Source organism: Echeneis naucrates, chromosome 9, assembly GCF_900963305.1.
Source record: "Echeneis naucrates chromosome 9, fEcheNa1.1, whole genome shotgun sequence".
Classification (NCBI taxonomy): Eukaryota; Metazoa; Chordata; class Actinopteri; order Carangiformes; family Echeneidae; genus Echeneis; species Echeneis naucrates.
The window spans coordinates 9,458,529-9,477,542 of record NC_042519.1 but is presented as its reverse complement, the minus strand read 5'-3'; the positions used below and the strand labels follow the sequence as shown (position 1 = coordinate 9,477,542).

At 41.2% G+C, this 19,014-nt stretch overlaps 1 protein-coding gene across 2 annotated transcripts; it reads right to left on the bottom strand.

Annotated features, from left to right (window-relative positions):
- Window positions 1-335: 335 nt before the first annotated feature.
- On the bottom strand, window positions 336-15,471 carry lzts1 (leucine zipper, putative tumor suppressor 1). Of its 2 annotated transcripts, none has more exons than XM_029511265.1 (9): window positions 15,170-15,471; window positions 6,962-7,288; window positions 6,745-6,873; window positions 4,919-5,081; window positions 4,416-4,807; window positions 4,137-4,310; window positions 3,810-3,941; window positions 3,342-3,536; window positions 336-3,061 (listed from the first exon to the last, which is right to left on the bottom strand). In XM_029511265.1, exons 2-9 carry the CDS (start codon window positions 7,190-7,192, stop codon window positions 2,516-2,518), a joined length of 1,962 nt encoding a protein of 653 aa, XP_029367125.1. In that variant the 5' UTR covers window positions 7,193-7,288; window positions 15,170-15,471; the 3' UTR covers window positions 336-2,515. The 2 variants fall into 2 exon arrangements, with proteins under 2 accessions (XP_029367125.1, XP_029367126.1); XM_029511266.1 differs by lacking the exon at window positions 15,170-15,471 and adding an exon at window positions 8,780-9,180.
- Between the last annotated feature and the right edge of the window lie 3,543 nt (window positions 15,472-19,014).

Here is a 19,014-nt window from a genome sequence, read left to right as displayed (position 1 = left end):
TTTCGTGTCAAACCAGTGGCTTTGAATTTCGTGTTATCTCCTCTGTGTGGTCCTCCTTTCAAGTCAGTGACAGAGCCACCCGCACTGACAATGGACCTTAATTTGATTTCAGTTTTGATTTCGTCCAATCAGCTTAGTTATGACAAAGCTGAGCTGGAAGGAGCTGCTGTATGAGGAAGGAAACACTATCAATGGGCCGAAATTAGATGATTAGACGGGAGAAGAAAACAATCTTCTCATTATTATTTAAGTCCAAGAGGAATTGCAAATGATAATGAGGAACTGACAAAGAGCAGAGCAGAATGCAGCTTTGAATATATAACAGCATTGATATTTATTTCTGAATCCAAATCCAGCAATTGCATGTGAAGTTTTGTAATAAGTAGTAACAAGATATTGATAAATCATTTTTTGTAACTTTAATATCTCTACAGATTTACAGCTGCAGTGTTTTGGTTGTTGTTTTGCTTGAAATGAAAGAGGCTAACTATTCACCCGCCTTCCTATGAACATAAAGTGCATTTAAGGATAGTTTTCGTAATGAGGAGAAGCAAATGTTAGTCATCCATTCATAAACCTTTTCATTTCTTTCTCTTGTTTTGCACAAATGACCCCTGTGAATAAGGGTGTTTACTGAGATGATGTAAAGTTTACTCTCTTAGAGCACAGCAGAGGCGTCAGAGGGAACAGTGATGCACAGATCACAAATATTCCAGCACACAGACCACTCACCGTGGTATATTTTGCCCGGGCTGTGCAGGTTTTATTTTCTGTATTGGATTCCAGGAATTCTTTTTCTACCTTTTACCATAGCTTCATCATCAACTATCCTTTTTTGTCTTCCCTTTTTGATAATTTTGTCCGTGGCTGGGGCCCGGAATAAAGACTTATCAAACACTCGACTTTGAATGTCACTGGTTACAGCACCTCACCTGCCTACAAATTTCTCCTGAGCTGCTATGGTAATTTAATGTAAAGGCGAGTCGCTGAGCATTCTCAAGCAGCCTCATTACAGAGACTGCCACACATTCTTGACTAGAGCAGTTTGTGTCTCCACTCCCTACTTTTGCATTGCCTATGTATGTCCCCTTATTGGGTGTTGTGGTTAAACTTTTGCTTCTAAATGTGGGACGTGGAAGAGCTCCAAAATAGTAGAGCCAAAATGACCAGGGCTGATGTTGAGAGTGATTGTTTGTCTCTAAATGGAAGAGTGCCAGTCATTTCACACACAGCCACTACCAAGAGATTGCCCATTTTCTTTTAGTTTTTCTCATAAATATTTGCTGTTATTTTACACTAATTTTAAGCCCTCTCCTTCTAAACGCACACACACACACACACACACACACACACACACACACACACACACACACACACACACACACACACACACACACACACACACACACAGCAAAGTAATTTCCCGAATTCTCATCTGAATATATTTTTGTTATCAGTGTCTGGCTGGTATACACTGCTCTGTGATATATTGCTAGTATAGTTAGCCTTTCATAATCTGCATAGTTTAGACATGGGGCATGGAGTTTACTTAAAGCATTCTCCGTCCGCTGAGCCAGTGGAGTTTTAAATTTAATCTCTGTTTATGTTTGTTAAAGAAGTCTAAAACAGGTAAATTATGTCTCATTTCCTGCACTCATTTAAGCAATTCTGAATATAAATATATTGTTTATAATGTCTATTGTTCACGAGACATTAGGATATAATATGATTATATAATAATATGATGTGAGTGTGTCTTTGTGTATGGTATGGCTGAATAAATGAGTAGAGACTTAGAGAGAATGACGAAAACATACAGATGATCTAATGAAACTGTATTACTCGCTCTGTTGTCTGTGTGCATTTAAACACCATACGTCATATTTTCATTGATGTCAAATGTAAAGGTGAAATACATGACAGCTTGATGTGACTTTAACATATATACGTTGTGGAAAATATTTTCTACAATGGTGGACATCAGAGCAGAAGACCTGTGGATGGATACAGTAAAATGGATTCAAGGGGCAAAGCAAATGAAGCCTGAGAAACCTGGACTCACAATAGATGATATATTACTGTCTGAAGGGACAGAGGGGACAGATGTTCGACCACAATCATGCTTATCATGTGTTAACATCACACATTAATCATCAAATAGGTGAATCAGCTATCGTCTGTATGAATTAACAGCGAGCAAACGTGCATGATATGAATGAATAGTGATCATAAGACAGTGTGGTTAAAAAAATAAAACATTTTCACATTCGAAGATTAAATAGCTTAGTTGCTTTTTTAAAAAAAAAAAGTAGCAACTGTGTCATCAAAAAGAACTAAGCATAATTTTCTGGTTCTTCTTTTCTGTCTTGGACTCCAAACGCACTAGATTATGCATATTCTATTAAATAAACCTTGCAAAAATACTAATTAGTCACTCAGCCCCTGTAGTTGTGATGTTGCAAAAAAACTAAACAAAATAGTCCAGTGACTTTTAGCACGTGAGCGATTTCTTCAATTAAATCTCTGTGGCAATAACGTCATCATATGTTTGTAACCCTGAGCTGTAGCCAATGTCCAGGCCAAGCTCTGTCCGGCTCTCCATTTCACTGGTCAGTTCCTTCAAGATCCTCTCCAGGTCCTGGTTCTTCTTGTGCATTTGCAGGTAGTTGATCTGGAGCTGCTTCTGGTATTTGATGACCCTGTCTTTCTCCCTGTTCCATGTCTGCCTCTCCTGCTCAAAGCTGTGGGCCAGCTTCTCTTGAGTGTCCTTCTCCTCCCTGAGTTGCTGCTTCAGTCGCTCTACTTCACTCTTGAGAGATTCTGTGGAGATGTGCTCCCTGTTCTCCTCCTTTCCCTGGGTAGGGGAGTCCGAGCATCGCATAGGTCTCTCCGAGGCCTGAGTCTGGTTATTGGCCTCAAGTTGCAAACTATGTTGCAGCCTCTCCTTTTTGGCTTTGGCCAGGTCCTCTTTCATTCCCTGTATGTCTTTCTCCAGTTTTCCCACTTTCTCTCTCAGGAAATCAGCCTCATTCTTCTTGCGCTGGAGTTCATTTTGACAAACCTGAATTAAAAATGAAAAACACATGCAGCAATTAAAATGATTATTCTGACTGATATGAGAGGCCTAATCATCTGAAGTGTCAGATATGCCCTAATAGTTGGATTGTGATTACATACATCTCCTAAACTGTCGACATTTAAGGGTCTGAAGGTTGCAGTTAAGTGTAGCACATAATAGCAGGTGTAATTTCCAAGTAAAAGTGTGTGTGGGCATTGTATTCACATTCCTTATTTGAACTCCATTTTCCAGTGCATTGCCACAGAATTACCAAAGGACTTACCTCAATTTCTATTGTGCGAGAGTGGAGTTTGTCTTCGTGATCTTTGCTTTGTTTCTGAAGTATCTCCATCTTCGCAGAGATCTCCTTCAACGATGCCCTCAGGCTGACTATCTCATTGAGCTTGTGGCTGACATCCGCTTGGCTGTCTCTCAGCTGCTGCTTCAGCAGTGAGATCTCACCTGTCTTCTGGCACACCTGCGTTTTGTACAGAGGCAATTATGGAGATTAAAAACCACAAAACTCTATCTGTAATATGTCTAAACTTTGTAATGATGCAAGTCGTGCTCATGATTTTAAAAAGGCAGCAAAGGCAGCATAGTGAATGGATAGATGGATTTTTTTCCCTCTGGTGATGGGAAACCAACATGATTCCACACCTGAGCACCATGGTTGGCGATCCCAGTTTGGTTGTGTTGTATGCTGCAATGTTTCGAATCCATCTGATTTCACACACAACTCATAACTCACCTCCCACTGAGTTTCCTCAAGTGTTGGAGCCAACTGTGTGCTGTTGGTCTCGTAAGACCTCAGTTTGAGCTGGACAAGATCCTTCTCTCGGGTTAACTTCAATGCATCCTCCTGAAGCTTCTCCTTCTCTGTCTGTACAAGAGTTTGTTGTTCATTTCACAAAATTATGTAATAAGTGTTCACTGTGTGTGTCGTCTGTGCACCTACCAAGTTTGAAATATTGAATATGATTTATAGATTAAGTTCCTGATTTTCTGGAAAGGGTGAAGACTTAATAACGCACCAGAGCAGACTTAACGGGACTGGTTAAAAAAGATGAGGCCTAACCTGGAGCTGGATGACCTGCAGCTGGAGGGCTTGCTGGGCTTTTGCGGCCATTTGGGACACTCGCCGGAGGTTTGTGGAGCATCGCTGCTTCAGTCCTTCCATTTCCTCAGCACAGTACTTTTGTCTGTCCTCAAACAGCTGGCAGGTGTCTGCTTCCTTCTCCTCAAAACTCACCTGTCGTGAGGAAAAAAAAAAAAAAATCTTATCAAACTATCTCTGATCTACAAATGAGGCCTGGTCTTGATTAAAAATCACAGCTTTTTTGTTGCATCTTTTTACCTGTAGCTCTTGCAGTTCGGTCTCTCTCTCAAGCAGTCTTTGCTCCAAACGTTCAATAAGTGACTCATCAGTAGTAATGGGGGATCGAATTCCACCTGCAGTTTCAGAGACTGGGCTTGGCTCATCTGTAGAAAGTGGGGAGCCAACATCCCCATTAACCTTGGATGTCGACCCACTGCTGTTTAAAACAGGCCTGTAGCTACAGTCAAGGTTGACGCTATTCCCAGTGACCCATGAAGGCAAACTGGATTGCACTCCCTTGCTGAGACTGTTTGCGGGAGCTGAGCTGCCATCACTGTGACTGACAGGGCCTGTGGAAGCACTTAGGCTGCCACTGGTGCTGTGGGTGGGCAGGCTAGACATAGAGTTGCGTCCAGAGTCAGAAAGAGTCCCTGAAAGGAAAAGAGATTACATTGTACTTGAAAGTAAAATTCAACTTGAGCAATCTCTTTTTAGACCACGTTTAACCAGTATATATAAATTGACAATGTATTGGCAAAGACCTGAAAAGGTGTCTTGCGTCTGTCTAGTGTCGGGATTCTTTGTTTTCTCCAGAGGACAAAGGATGTGGTCCAGGCTGCTCTGGCCTGCCTCTGTGGAGGACACACTCCTGGGAATCACAGGCTTGAAGGCAGTGGAACGGACCAATGACTTCTCAGCAGAGGTCTGGAAGAGTGAAATGACACGCAGTCAGGGGTGCTCTCCTCTGTTTTTGTTTTCATATTCAGTGGCTTCTCTCAGCTGACAGCACCACAAAAAGCAAGTTCTCTTTTGCTGTCATGGAGAGCAAAAAAAAAAAAAAAAGCTATGGATGAGTCACTGTCTGAAACTTGAAAATCCTAATGACTGGCTTGGAGATAGATAAATATTGTCACGTGGTGGAAGTCTGTACAAATTAAAGGGATAGATGTATTTTCCAATCATGTCTTTTCATATTAGAAATGGAGTTACTGAAGCATGCAGAATTGCTTTACTACAAGCTGACAGGATTAAAAGCCACACAACAGTAGTTGCAAATAAAATTCACTAGACTGTCATAATGGAGAAAACTCATTTCGAAGATGAACTTATACTCCACATGCCAGATCTGTGTTGTCCAAGAATGTCACAAGCAGCAACATAGCTCTGCTCCTCTCTGTCCTCTTTTCCTCCCCTCTGTGACCAGCATCTCTCCCCCATGTGCTGTCTGAGTGAAGATGAATAGCCCCTCTCTGTGATATTAATAATATGAGCTACTGCTGTAGTGTTAGTGGTAAAGCTTGTGAGCTCAGCATTCCTTCTCCCTGACTTGACTGCGAGTTGTTGCCTTGTTTTTCTTTCTTTTTCTTTTTCTTTTTCTCTCTCTTTCTATCCCTCAAACTCTCTTTGGCCCTCAATCCCTCTCTCTTTTCTCCTTTATTCTCCGCTCTGTCTCTCCTAAAGCTGCTTCCTATTCCTCTCCCCTACCCTCCTCCGGCCCCAGAGGAATAAAGATCTATTGAGGGAGTCTCAGTTTGCTTTCATATTCCTGGCACAGAAATGACTTCACTGAGAAGATCAAGGCATTCTTCGGTCATTAATCTGGGAGGAGCGTGATTAATAATATGGAAAGGATCAGCACAGGTAATATGGAGCAGTTGCTACCTATTAAACCACCTGCTGTGCATGTTTTATCCTAAACTTCACTGTGAGATTTCGAATTCGGTTGTAGTTATGCAGCAGGATTTTTAATGCTTATAAGAGTAAGCAATAGTGCCAGACACTTAAAGAACTGCAAAGTTATGTATAATAAGAATCCAAAATTACATTTAAATCTAGTGTTTTTAAAGAATAAATCAGGAGATACAACTAACGGTTTTCTTACCAGGAGTCTCACAGATACAGCAGATTATCTTAATTTAGCAGAAATAATGAGGTAAAAAGTCTGTCTGAATCTGGCAAAAAGACTCCAAATTTGTCATTAGCACCTTTTTAAAACTTGCTAACTAATAAACTAATTAACAAAATTGAAATTGAATGAATGAATCCATTTCAGAGACATGTATGTGTTGAACTGCTTCTTTGCTGCAAGCATTGACATCTCGGAGTCTTTGGTTGCCTGGCAACTGCTCTGGGCCAAGAAGAGACACAACTACATCCCATATTTCCTTTATTGAAACTGAGAACCATTGTCTTTGTTTGTTGGATGAACAAATAACATGTCCACCTCTTTCCAATGTTTATATTAGGATACATATAGATTTAATTTGTCCTTCTGACTTGTTGCAAGAAAGAATATGTCCCATAAATGTTAAATCATTCTTTTGCTAAGAGGAAAGCATTAAAGAGGAAATATTAGTATTATGCTCACCCTCTCAGGAATTTTCCCTGACATGAACAGCAGCTTTGGTTGTAGTCGTCCATCTGATTCACCGTCTCTATTCCCTCGGTGCTCCATTGATCCTTCTCTGTGATACACTGACCTCGGTTTATGGCTCACCTTGTATGAAGCAGCATAAACATTGGATTTTATAGCAGAAGCGTGATATGATGTTATATAGCTGTGACACGAAAGCACATTTGCTCACCTTAATGTAAAAGAAGTCTTCGCTCCGTCCTGACCTGGAATGGGCAAGGCCTTTAGAGGGGTGAGTGGTACATGAGCATCCCTGAGTGAAGCCACACGTCAGTAACCCATCAAGGCTGCAGCCTCCACTCTTTCTATGATGGTTTGACCCTTTTTTTAACCTATGTTCAGATGCCCTGCAGGGTCTGCTGTTGAGGCTGTTGCCATTGATAAGGCTACTGACGCTACCCATGGTCCTTCAGTCATAGGTGAGCTCAAGGTGGCACTGGTCAAGTTATGCAGGAGTGAGGCAAAGACACAACTCATGACCGCAGAAAAGTAAAGTCATCTGCAGGATAAGAGAGGAATAACACACATTTAGTACAAAGAAGATAAATGCAGAAGATGTTTTTCAAGAATGGACAAAGCTATATAATAGTTTCTGCCCATGCTTATTAGTTTTCTAGAGTTTTTTTTTTTATTTTTTTATTTATTTTTTTTCATTTTATTGTTTCCTCTTCAGTCCAGTCATGCAGTGCAGAGGCAGGTGTGTCCACATTTGCAAAATAAACAAAATGAAGAAAAGTCCATCCTGGCATCCTGCCTAACTTTGTGAGTCTAGATTTATTGGCTGGCCGTTGAATTTGACAAATACAGTAACCCTTTGGTTTCCTTCCTCTTAACCAACTGTCAATGAGGCCGCTTACTGCCTGCTCAACACCTGGCTGCTGCTACCATCTAAATAACACTATGCAATAATTCTGCATTTGCTTTTTCTTGAACATTGTGTAGATGGACACAAAAACACAGAGATAAAATATTTTCATGGGGTGCCTGGCTAATAGGTAAATAATGACTAGATGAACAGACATTTCAAAGATTCACAAGGATGCTCTCTATCCACTGTCTCTATTTCTATTTTAAAGGCAACAAGACCCCAGATGTTGCTAGTCATGATCTTTAACCCACAGGGGAAAACCCCCCTCGGTAGTGACTTGAAAAGGTCCCATACTGGCTGATCGGGCTTGTGGGCTCCCCTCACCACCTGGGCCCAAGCAGAAAAGCATTTTATAATAGCCAGAGCAGAACAAAGCCTGGGACTAATGGCTGCTGTAAAAAAAAAAAAAAAAAACATATTACTGTGCACTGCATTTGGCTCGGGACTAATCCATAATTATTTGCAGGATGATGTTTGTAAGGAGACATAGCTGTCAGTGTCATTTTTCAGAGGTGTTTGATGAGCAGGCTTGACAGGGAAAATGATAAATGGAAGAGAGTGCACTGATCAAAGCTGTCACTTTTCATCTCCCAGAAAACATTGATAAGTGAGATGAGACATATAAAGATCAGATGTCTCATGATAAGAGGAGTAATGGCAGAGAAGAGATAGTAAGTGAGACCAAATAACATGCATACAAAGGGGAAAGTGTTTATGGCAGAAGACGTTGAAAGTTTATTTGAGGAGAATAAGGAAGAGCAAAGATAGTCCTGGATTGCACGAAACTTTCTAATCACAAAAATAAAACTTCAAGCACAGCATCAGTTTTGACTTTCTGTTTTGCTCAAGAAGAAATTCAAAACAATTTCTACGAAGTACGCAGCTGCTGATGTTGTGCAGTCGTATATGATATTAAATTTGTATCTTCATGAGTACAAAGCAAAGCATTTCCTGTGGCACTGATGTAACTAGTCCCTGACATTATTGTGACTGCCTCTACTCTGCTGCTGCTGGATGTCTGCCACTAAATCTAAACACCAGTGTTCAGTATCACTGTCAGATATTAGCATCCACCACTGACATGAAGAGGACTGAACTAATGAAACAATAGATTTTACTTACTGCAGATCAAACCAAGTGTCCATATCTACCAAGTCCTCTGCAGAGTCATCTAGCCAGTCCTAGGAAAACCAAAAAGGGAGGCGTGTGTGTGTGTGTCTCTCTCTCTTTGTGTACGGCCTTGAATGAAATGGCAGTAAATGCAGAGCTCACACCATCACCACAGCCAGGAGGGTCTTCTAACTGTTCTGTGGAGGGGGTGGGTCTTCCTGCTTTTCTAATAGGCCTGTACCAAGCTTTGCATTATAACTGACATGTAAATGTATGTGTGTGTGTGTGTGTGTGTGTGTGTGTGTGTGTGTGTGTGTGTGTGTGTGTGTGTGTGTGATGGTAGGATGTGTTTTGGGACCTCCCGCTCCCCTTGGGGGAATCGGTGTACAACATGTGCTCCCATAGAACCGGCGTGTGCCTCAAGTGATTAACTCCCTGCCTTCACAAAAGATCTTTTACACCCCACCCCAACCCCCCCACACAGCCCTCCTCTCCCCACTGTCACCCACCGACACCGCCCCATTTGTGCATCGACTAAATGAGTAATAACCATTCATCCTTCCCACCCTCCCTCCTTCCATCCCTCCCTCTCTCCATCCGTCCCACTCGGTGCCCTGCACCCACCCTGAACAAACAACGCTTCATCTGAAGGAGAAAAAAAACCCCGCTTTCCCTCACTCTTTTCGCTCTTTGTCTGTTGAAGTGTGCCGCTCTTTGTTTGGACTCTTGTGTGCCAGTTGATGTATTCTCCCCAAACAGCCCAGGACCATATTTGAGTGTTGAATAAATGACTCATGCTCTCAATGAGAGGGCTGTGGAGCTTCAGTTTTATAGTGATTTACCATCTTTCCTTTATGCTATTTGTTCACACATGCACACACCGACTCACACTTTTACACATCCACACAAATAACACACACTTTCACACAGCCACTGCCAGAGTACAAGTCTCTCTCAGGCAGTAGAGCATTCAGCATCCCACAGAGTGACAAAATGCCTTGTGGATGAAATACAATCACACATCATGACAGGAAAATATACAAGGTACTGTGTTCCAAATGAACAAACAACATCAGGAAAGATATGGCCCCTTAAGCTGTGCTGCTGACAAAACAAGTGTAAATCTTACAACCCATTTTTGCCACAAGTAAACGTATATGTTCCCTTAATGTGAAGAGAAAAGACAGACTCACTGTGCAGCTACAGATGAAGCACACAAAAGTCAATGCTGAAATCAGTTCGTTAAGACTGAACTGAAAAAGAACCACGGGATGCAGCCTGGCCCTTTGCTAGGATGTTTTCAAATGTGCAGACAGAATGGCATGAAAGATTACATTGTCTTACATCATAACGGCAGAAATGGTTTACCATAGGGTGTTTTGACAAAATCGACACACTTATCAAGTAACATATTATATCTCTCTTGATCTACCCTAATCTCTTTTAGCCGTACCATTCACTCATCCCTTCAGCTGATTAGCCCTGCTCAGAACCCCGAGCTATGTTTGTCTGAACAGTGACCCTGCAATTTTACTTTTATGTCGCCACTCATATGCTATGAGAAACAGCCTATTTCAATTATATTTGATTTTGATATATTTAAGTGATTAAAAACTCTTTTTTTCTTGTTCCACAATTACAAATTTGAATGAGCAGTGCAAATAGTCTGACCTGACAGCTTTTGACTGGACAGCATGATTTAAGACCTTTGGTGAGGTGGGTGCAGGTGTGTGGACATACATATACATACACATATGCATACAATTAAGTGTATATCTGATTGCATCTTTTTTCAATGTATGCACAAAAGAGCGTGTGCACTTGTTTGTGTTTTTGGGCAGGCTGACATGTGTGCCTATGTGTGTGTCTGTGTGTCTCAGTGGGTTTGGGTGTGGTGTTGTCTTAGCCTTTGAGGCCCAGCTGACCTGCCTGACACAAAGCCCTGTCCTGCAGAAGACCAGCTGACACCCCCCCCCCCCAAAACACACACACACACACACACACACACACACAGCCCACTCACACATAGGCACACACTTGCACACTCACGCTCACACACAGAGTATAGACAATCCATTAGCTAAGCCAGTGGGAGGCGGCTGTGTACTATAAAGGTCCTGGATTTATACCTGTCTCACAATGACCATGAAACTCTCCTCTATTCTCACTGTATCTCCACAATGATGGCAGATGGCATCACTTTAATTCTCACTGTGTATATGGTAATTTTTTAACAGATGCACTCGTAATCTATCTGGCTCACTGTTTTTTGGGTCAATCTTGGCCAGCTTATTGTTCTTTGTTTGTGTTCATCCTTGAGTCCATGTGAAATTGTATGCATAGTACTCGGTCAACCTATTACACTCCTGTCCTGTTTTTGACATGGAGTTAATGCAACTTATCAGTAAATGTGCATTTTATTGCAAAGTCTCCTCCAAAATATTTATTTTTGCTTATTTAATTTAAAATGTATTTCTGAAATGCTGTGCTCTGTGAGAACTAACTTTTAGCCTCTGCCACGGGTGAAGATCCAAAAAGAAACCCCAAAATGAAACAAACTAGCAAACTGACAAGAAAGGAAATAATTCAATTGTCTTTTAGTTGAATTATCTATTCAGACAGAACTCAAATCAAGTGAACTACTGAAGAGTGATCTTTGATATAAGGCATCATTACATTAACACATGACATCCATGCTGGCTCACCACATGGCTCAACATGGGACTGTGACCCTAATGCGTAATATGGAAGTAAAATCACTGTTGGTTTTGTCTCACCCATGGAGCTGATGTTGTTATTTAAAAGATTGAAGAATTGTCTCTTTAATTGTGGAGGTGACATCAGTCTAACTACATCTGTATTGTGCTGTTTGATCTGTTAAATATAAAACATTGAGCATATTCCTCTTGGTGTGATGTAGCACATTAGATAATGAAAAGTGATTGGTGATTCACACACACTCACACTGAGGCAAACATTTCCCATTGCCCAGAGTGGAACTTGAACTCACAAAGTTAAAGTGACAGGAATAAGAAGCAGCATGCGTGTGACAGAAGAGTGAAAATTTCCAGAAAATGACATCCAAATAGGCTGAATTATTGAGAAGTAGTACTCTCTTTCTCTGTCATCCTCTGTTGTGTTTCAGGGCCTCTGTGACACACACAAACACACACACACACACACACACACTCACTCACTCACTCAGTCACTCTTGTGTCTTACTCACTGTGACTGAGTTGCTGAGATGAGTAATGTGGCCTCCAGCCCAACATCAACTGGGAGTGAGGTATGGGGTAGAGACAGCCATCCATCTTTCACTTTCACTGCTAACACATCTATCTTGTGGCCAAGCACGCACACACAAACTTATGTATTCACACACACACACGCACAATTGCATCCAATAGCAGCTAATTGGGTAATCCTTTTAGTGCATTGTAAAGGAGATTGAGCATGAATGGGGCTTCAGTGCTGAAGAGCAGAATACCAGACACTCATTACTGCCCCAGAGTGAGGAGATGGACTACCAGGCACACAGAGGGAGGGACACTTGAAAAAAGAGAGGGAGACAGACATGGAAAGACAACGTGTTTGTGAACGAAATATTTATATTTATATAGGCTTCTTCTCAGGCAGGTATTAGAGAAGGACCCACTGCTGAGATTAGATCACCATCAGATACGATTATGTACATCCAAATGAGACCCCAGGTCAACCAAACAGCCTCCTTGGGTCTTCACAGATAAGGAGGTTGTATGCTCTGGTCACTGGGTTTGTACAACCCTCCAACTGCTGTTCCTGTAGTACAGACATTTGCATAACCTTGGCAGCTGGAGTATAAAGGAAAATGTATTTTTAATGGAGTCTAAATGGACGCCCTTAGCGCTGCATCAAGGATGGGAATTGAAGCTCATAAATTTAAGGAGTCCTGAAATTAAATTACTGGAATTCACTTTTAGATTTTTTTAATTGAGCTGCATCCACCCCTACGAGTATGATCATTACCTCACAGTGTGTCCCTGCACTTTTCCCTCAAACTCAAGCAGAGCCCTGAGGAGTTGTGTGTGTCTATGGTTAGATACAGCAGATCACTGGCCAACTCCTGAGTCATAAAATATTTAATTCGAAAGGCTTTTATCCTACTCTATAAACACCAAGTGTAAATGTATTGTAAAATATGGAAGTATTTTTGGACATTTTTCAATTATGGTCCATCCATTAACCCTGAATATTTACCTTTTCCATTATCCGTCACTTGTTTTGGAAAGGCTGTGACATTTATGCATGATATGACAACCTCACAAATATGAAATTTAAATTGTTATAAAATCTTTGTTGTTGTGACAGTTTATCATTAGTACTATTTTTTTTTAGCTTTCAGCGAGGAAGGTGTTGTTGTTGTTGCTATATTGGTAACCGCTTGTCTGTTACTGCTGTTTTAGGATTTGTTTTTCAGTCAGGTTGTGGTGATTTTCTAATATCAATGCATAATGTTTAAACGGTAGCTTAATATACTGACTTTTTTACTTACAATTGTATAGAGAAGTTTTGTATGCACTTGTTCAACACTGGCATTTCTCACATATTTACTGCACCACATCTTTAAAGTCTATCTTGTATGTTCTTGCTAAATAGCATATAACAGTGGAATGACATACATAAGTAAGGGGAGAAGAATGAGGCCTTCTGGCATTGGGGCCTATTGACCCCGTAAGCTGAAGACATTGATAAAGTTGTCATTTTGGAGCATAACCATCCTCCCAGCCTCCTAATCTGCTGTAGCTACATGTATGTGGTTGTGCGTGTGCGTGCCCAAGTGGATGGTGTAATGTGGGAGTAAGAGAAGACACAATGAGATCACTTTCAGGTATCTATATCATTCTAAAAACAGCTGGAAATATGTACCACAGGCGATAGGCGTGATCATCACCAAAGTAAAAGCCCTCTATCATCATAATGCTAAATTGACTATTATAGGAAATCGTTCATGCTTCTTACAACAGCTTGAGGTCTTATAACTTAACAAAAATCACAGCTGATATTCAGCCACTATGCACATTTATTCAGCTGCTTCTTATAAAATTTGCAGGTAATTCTGTTTTAAAGTTGTTTATGGGAATCATTTGGGCAAAACTGAAAACTCTGTAACATCATCATGAGCCAAGACTCACAAAAATGTTGGGATGCATCACTTCTCTGACATAGAGCTTTCACTCATGAAAGGATGTTTGGTTATCTGGGACAGTTATTTTAAGAAGTGTCTTCTTTAGCAGGTCATGACAGCTCCAGTGGTTAGAGACACCAGCAGATATGAAACTATGCTGCTGCAAGTCCCTTAACAAAATGCTAAATGTAAAAGATGCTAAAGCAGTCAAAATATTCACATTCACTAAAAGAGCTTGGCATTTCACATAAAAAAACAGTCAACACAACTGTCTGCCTCTCATATTTTTCCCTCATACATTTAGGAGCAAAGCTGAACGTGCCTGAACAGGTGCCCTGAACACACTAGTCCACCATGTCACCAGAACAATGCACTGTTGTGGTGACATAATCCCTGCATGTCTCAGCACATGCATCAGTTTACACAGGTGTGACAGTGCTGAAACTGGGAGGTTGTGCAAAGGGCAAACGACTCCCCATTAAGATCTCTGCCTGTGTTACCATTAATTATACATGAAAATCAGAAGAAGGTTTAAAAGTGGAGGGGCCAGTTGCTTAAGAAAATCACAGGGTGGGGCATATCTAGATGGACACACCTAATTAATGCCTACTATACTAATAACAACTGGCTCTGTTTTCAGAGTCATTTATTTCCCAAAATTGCTGTGCATAGTGTAGCATTTAGGCAGAGCCCCATGCCTCAACATATTATTTCTCTAGTTTAAAAACAATGGTTTGTCCAGTAATGGCTGTGATGAAAATAAAGCACACGATTGGCAGATTCCTGTTAAAAAAAAAAGAAAAAAAAGAAAAAAAGAAGAAGAAGTCATAAACAAATATTTCATTCAGAGTTGGAATGCACTAAAACTCAGAGACGCTTTTACTTTGAAATTCTGCTTGCGTATTAAAAGTAGCCAAAGACTTGGGCTGTCTCCCCGCTGAGGAACTTTGGTTCAGTCAGAATGCTTAACTATGCAAACAACAGACATGATCCAGCATGGTGTTAAAATGAGCCTGATTTACATTTTGTTCCTTTGAACTTAATGTAACAGCAGCCGTCCCTTCACCCACACTCACACGCACATGCTCATACCTTTGCGTTTTGCTCCTGACACTTAAGTTTATTCTTGTTTAAAGGTGCCAAGGGTGTGAGCCCCGAATCGGTACCATCATTGGTCCCCTGGTACATCTAGTCAAAGACACATTACCTTCCTCCAAGCCCAGTTTGGGGTGACTTACCTCCATTACAGCCTGCCTGCCCCCACAGTCACAGTCACTGCCTTTTCTGCTCTGCCTCTCAGAGCTGTGTGCTTCACTGTAGACAAACCACTTCCAGCAGGAAACAAGCTAGCAGTGCTGGGGTGGAGGGGAAAAGATCTAGGAGCTAATCTTGCTGGTTTTCTTTGCCGGTCCCTTCCTCACTCCTCTCTAACACCTGGTAGGATGCAAAGAGTTCGTCCCATTTCCCATACACTGAACACAGTCACATTCCTTCATAAACATGCTCCTTCTCTCTCCCCCCTCCCTCTCTTTACAGTGTATCCTTGTTGCCTCCCTTCTGAACTCCCTCGGTCTTTCTCCTTCACTCTTAACATCCAACACTCCCACCGTCCCTCCCTCCGCTGCTTGCCTTGTCCACCTCTTACATGCATTTCTCTTAAGTTGTGCAGTCTTTAGAATTTTCCTCTTTTCGTCGCTTATTCTTTGCATCCATCACTTCATACCTGTCTCCTCTCACTATTTACTTTACTTCTCTCTTTTTCTCTTTTCCTGGCATTTGCCCAGCAGCTCTGATATTCACCTTGACTCACTTCACTGCCTCTCTATACCTACACATTGCACATCATCCCTGCTCACACCTCTAATCCACATACTATCTCTAAGTGCTCTAAATATTTGAGTGCTTGAGTGTATGAATTGAACCAGTTGCAGCCTATTTCCTTTAACTCTTGTTTCCATTTATACGGCCACATTGATGTGAACCTGTGCAGCCTCTGTGTGTGTGTGTGTGTGTGCATGTGTGTACCTGCAAGTGCATCAGTACATGGCTGCTTTTCTGATGACTCATCTATGCTGTTCCCATCATGCACTGCTGCTTCACTGATCCAACCGACTCCATTGGCTGCTGCCAATGGAAAGCCAGGGGCAGATATGTTTTGTTTTGGTTTATTTTTGTAACAGATGAGCTGAATAAATAGTTCTGGTGCAGGTTATAACCTCAGTGCAATCCTGCCAGAGCATCCATTTGATATGCAAGTACATCACCCAATTTCTCTGCCTCAGCTCCTGTTCTCTGCCTGTCCGTCACTTTCTTATGCTCCTGTCAGCACGTTCCTCTTGTTCTTATTATCTTCCACTTTCTTCTTCTTTGCACTTTTCCAGCTTTCTCATTGTTAATCTTTTGCCCCAAAACTCTCTGCAACTACAGCATCACAATTACAAGTATTAAAACCTCCTATAGAAAATTTGCTGGCTGTGAACAAAAATTTTAATATTCCTCTTTGCAGTTGAGGCATGTTTGGTGGCGATATAATGACTGCAGAAGACTTCCCTGTGGATTCTTGGTGTGCCAATTTGTCTTGAAATGATATCCGCCCTTTAGTCTGGGTAATAATATGTAATCAGCAGCTAGGAACACAGTGAGGGACATCGCTTTCTGTAGGTTCCTTATAGGTGTGTTTGTCTCTGTTTGTGTGCTGGATACAAGCCTGTAATCTGTAAGGTGTGACCAAGGTGTAAGTGAATCATCTCATCTCAATACGCTGTATCATTTCAACACATCCCTTTTTCATTCTACCTGGTGCTACAGCTGAACACATCTATGTCATTTTCATGTTGATTTATCAGTGTGATGTTGTTGCCTGCACATTTTTTTGAAGGCCCCACATTTGAGCAGCATCATGTTTGGCCTTGCATAAGCATCACTCTGCCATTTGGGATTGTATTTGCGTGTGTGTGTGTGAATGTGTGTGTGAATGTGTGTGTGCATGTGTGAGTTGACATGTAATTTCATCATTATCAAAAAGCCTTTGTGTTTTAAAAGACAGCCCTTTTGTCAGCCGGTCAAAATGGAGGATGCTGCATTTGGTTGTGTGGTTTTTGTATTTGCACTCACTGTCACATAACTCTTCCTGCAGGTCTCTTTGCAGGAAAAGATTGCTGGAAAAGAATTAAGAGATGTTTGTGTTTTCTGCCAAGATGCATGAACCAGTGTGATTACTCATGTGAGCTTTGTGATTTCTATAGTTGAAGGAGCAGTTCACGCTGTCCGACTGAGAACAGGCTGCAGCAATTGATTGGATTTTATGTCAAATTTACTCTTCCAGAATGTGCCTCCTTTTCTTGGCCTTGTCCCATCTCCCTGCTTATCTCCACTCACCCACACAGACACACATAAATACGCACAAATAAACACATGGAGGAGGATCAATACCTCACTGCTGAATAAAAAGACCCAGCATAATACTGTTGACCCAGCTGGTCCAAGAAATTGACCTTAGTCAGTTCTGGGTGGCCAACGCACACACAAAACACACACACACAAACGCACTCAGTCACTTCATGCACACTAAAGTGTTATGTCAGACATAACACCATCTCTGCATATGTGTTCATAACCTTAGACACACATTGTCACATGTTCACTTGCATTTACACCCTGCAGATTTAGGTGAAGCAGGGCTTTAACAAGAACAAACACACACACACGCACACACACACACACACACACACACACACACACACACAGAGCCAATATCAAAATCCAATTTCTTATGTAAGGCTGCTCTGTGTTTGCACATATGCCTTTTTAGAAGCCTAGTGGATGTAGGCAGCTGAACGTGATTCCTCTGAATTCATATTACACTGGAGATTAAAAAGGTGCAATCAAGTCAAGTCTCAATAGTATCACATATTGCACAAACATGAACTGTGGCTGTATAATTTCCAACCGTCATTTTTTATTGTAAGCAGCTATAAATATTGAAAAGTTTTAGTCCAACATTTCTCACAAAGACTCTATTGAATCGAAACATTTGCCTAAAATTAAAGTTGCTATTTTGCAAAAAAAAAAAAAAAAAAGATAGGGGGAACCATAGTTTTTTTCTGTTTTCTTTTTTTTTATCTCATACCAAATGAGATAAAAGGAGAATAAAACTTACTCTTTCAAGTGTTTACTGGCAACAGACTAGAACAAATCACTATGGCACTAAAGTGGTCTTACATGCTTATGCACATTTTTCTGTTTCATTTCAAGGTCAGAAGAAGCTGTGGCTTTACGATATTATTTATTGGAATTAAATTATAGGATTTTAGATTTGAAACCTTTATCAATTCTTTACAGCTTCAAAATAACACCATCTTGAAAGAATTCTTTCTAGGCAAATATTCCTAACTGAGATTAAAATCAAATTTTGCTAAATAAAATTCAAGTCCTGTGTGGGAGGACTTCATAATTGTGATCGGCTGTAATAAATGAAAGCCAAACATCTTCACCACAGGAAACTGCTACACTTTCAGGTCATAAACAGGTAGCAGTGACATTGACGCTCTAGTTTAATTACCGTGAACTACTCCCCGGTGCTCTCTCTATCTCTCTAATAGCTTTTCCTCTGCTGTCTGAAATAGTTTGTGGGTACTACACAAGGCCCTCCATCATTTAAACTGTCTGTTTGGGGACCATTCACCCTGCCAGAGCTTGAATCACACAGCCAAAGTCCCCACCCTCCCTGAAAAAAATTAAGCTTACATTTGTCTGATGTAGGTGCTTCTACACTAACAAGCTGAATGGCCTTCAGTAATCCTCGGGCCCTGGTCTTTCTTTCTTTCTGAAGTGCTTTTCTCTTTTTTTCATCGGCTGTCAAGGCTGACAGCTCCGCTGTGTATTGGCATGTTCACCTGCAGCTGAGCAGAAGGGCAGATTGAGATAATATTGACAGAAGTTGTAGTCAGACACAGATAAATGATGTCAGCCTGGAAAAGACAGAAGTGGAGGGAGAAAAATGGACGATAAGTGAAAAGGAGGAGGGGGGGGGGCAGCAGTGGAATTTGAACAAGGGAAGAAGTTAAGGAGGCCATGGTGAGGT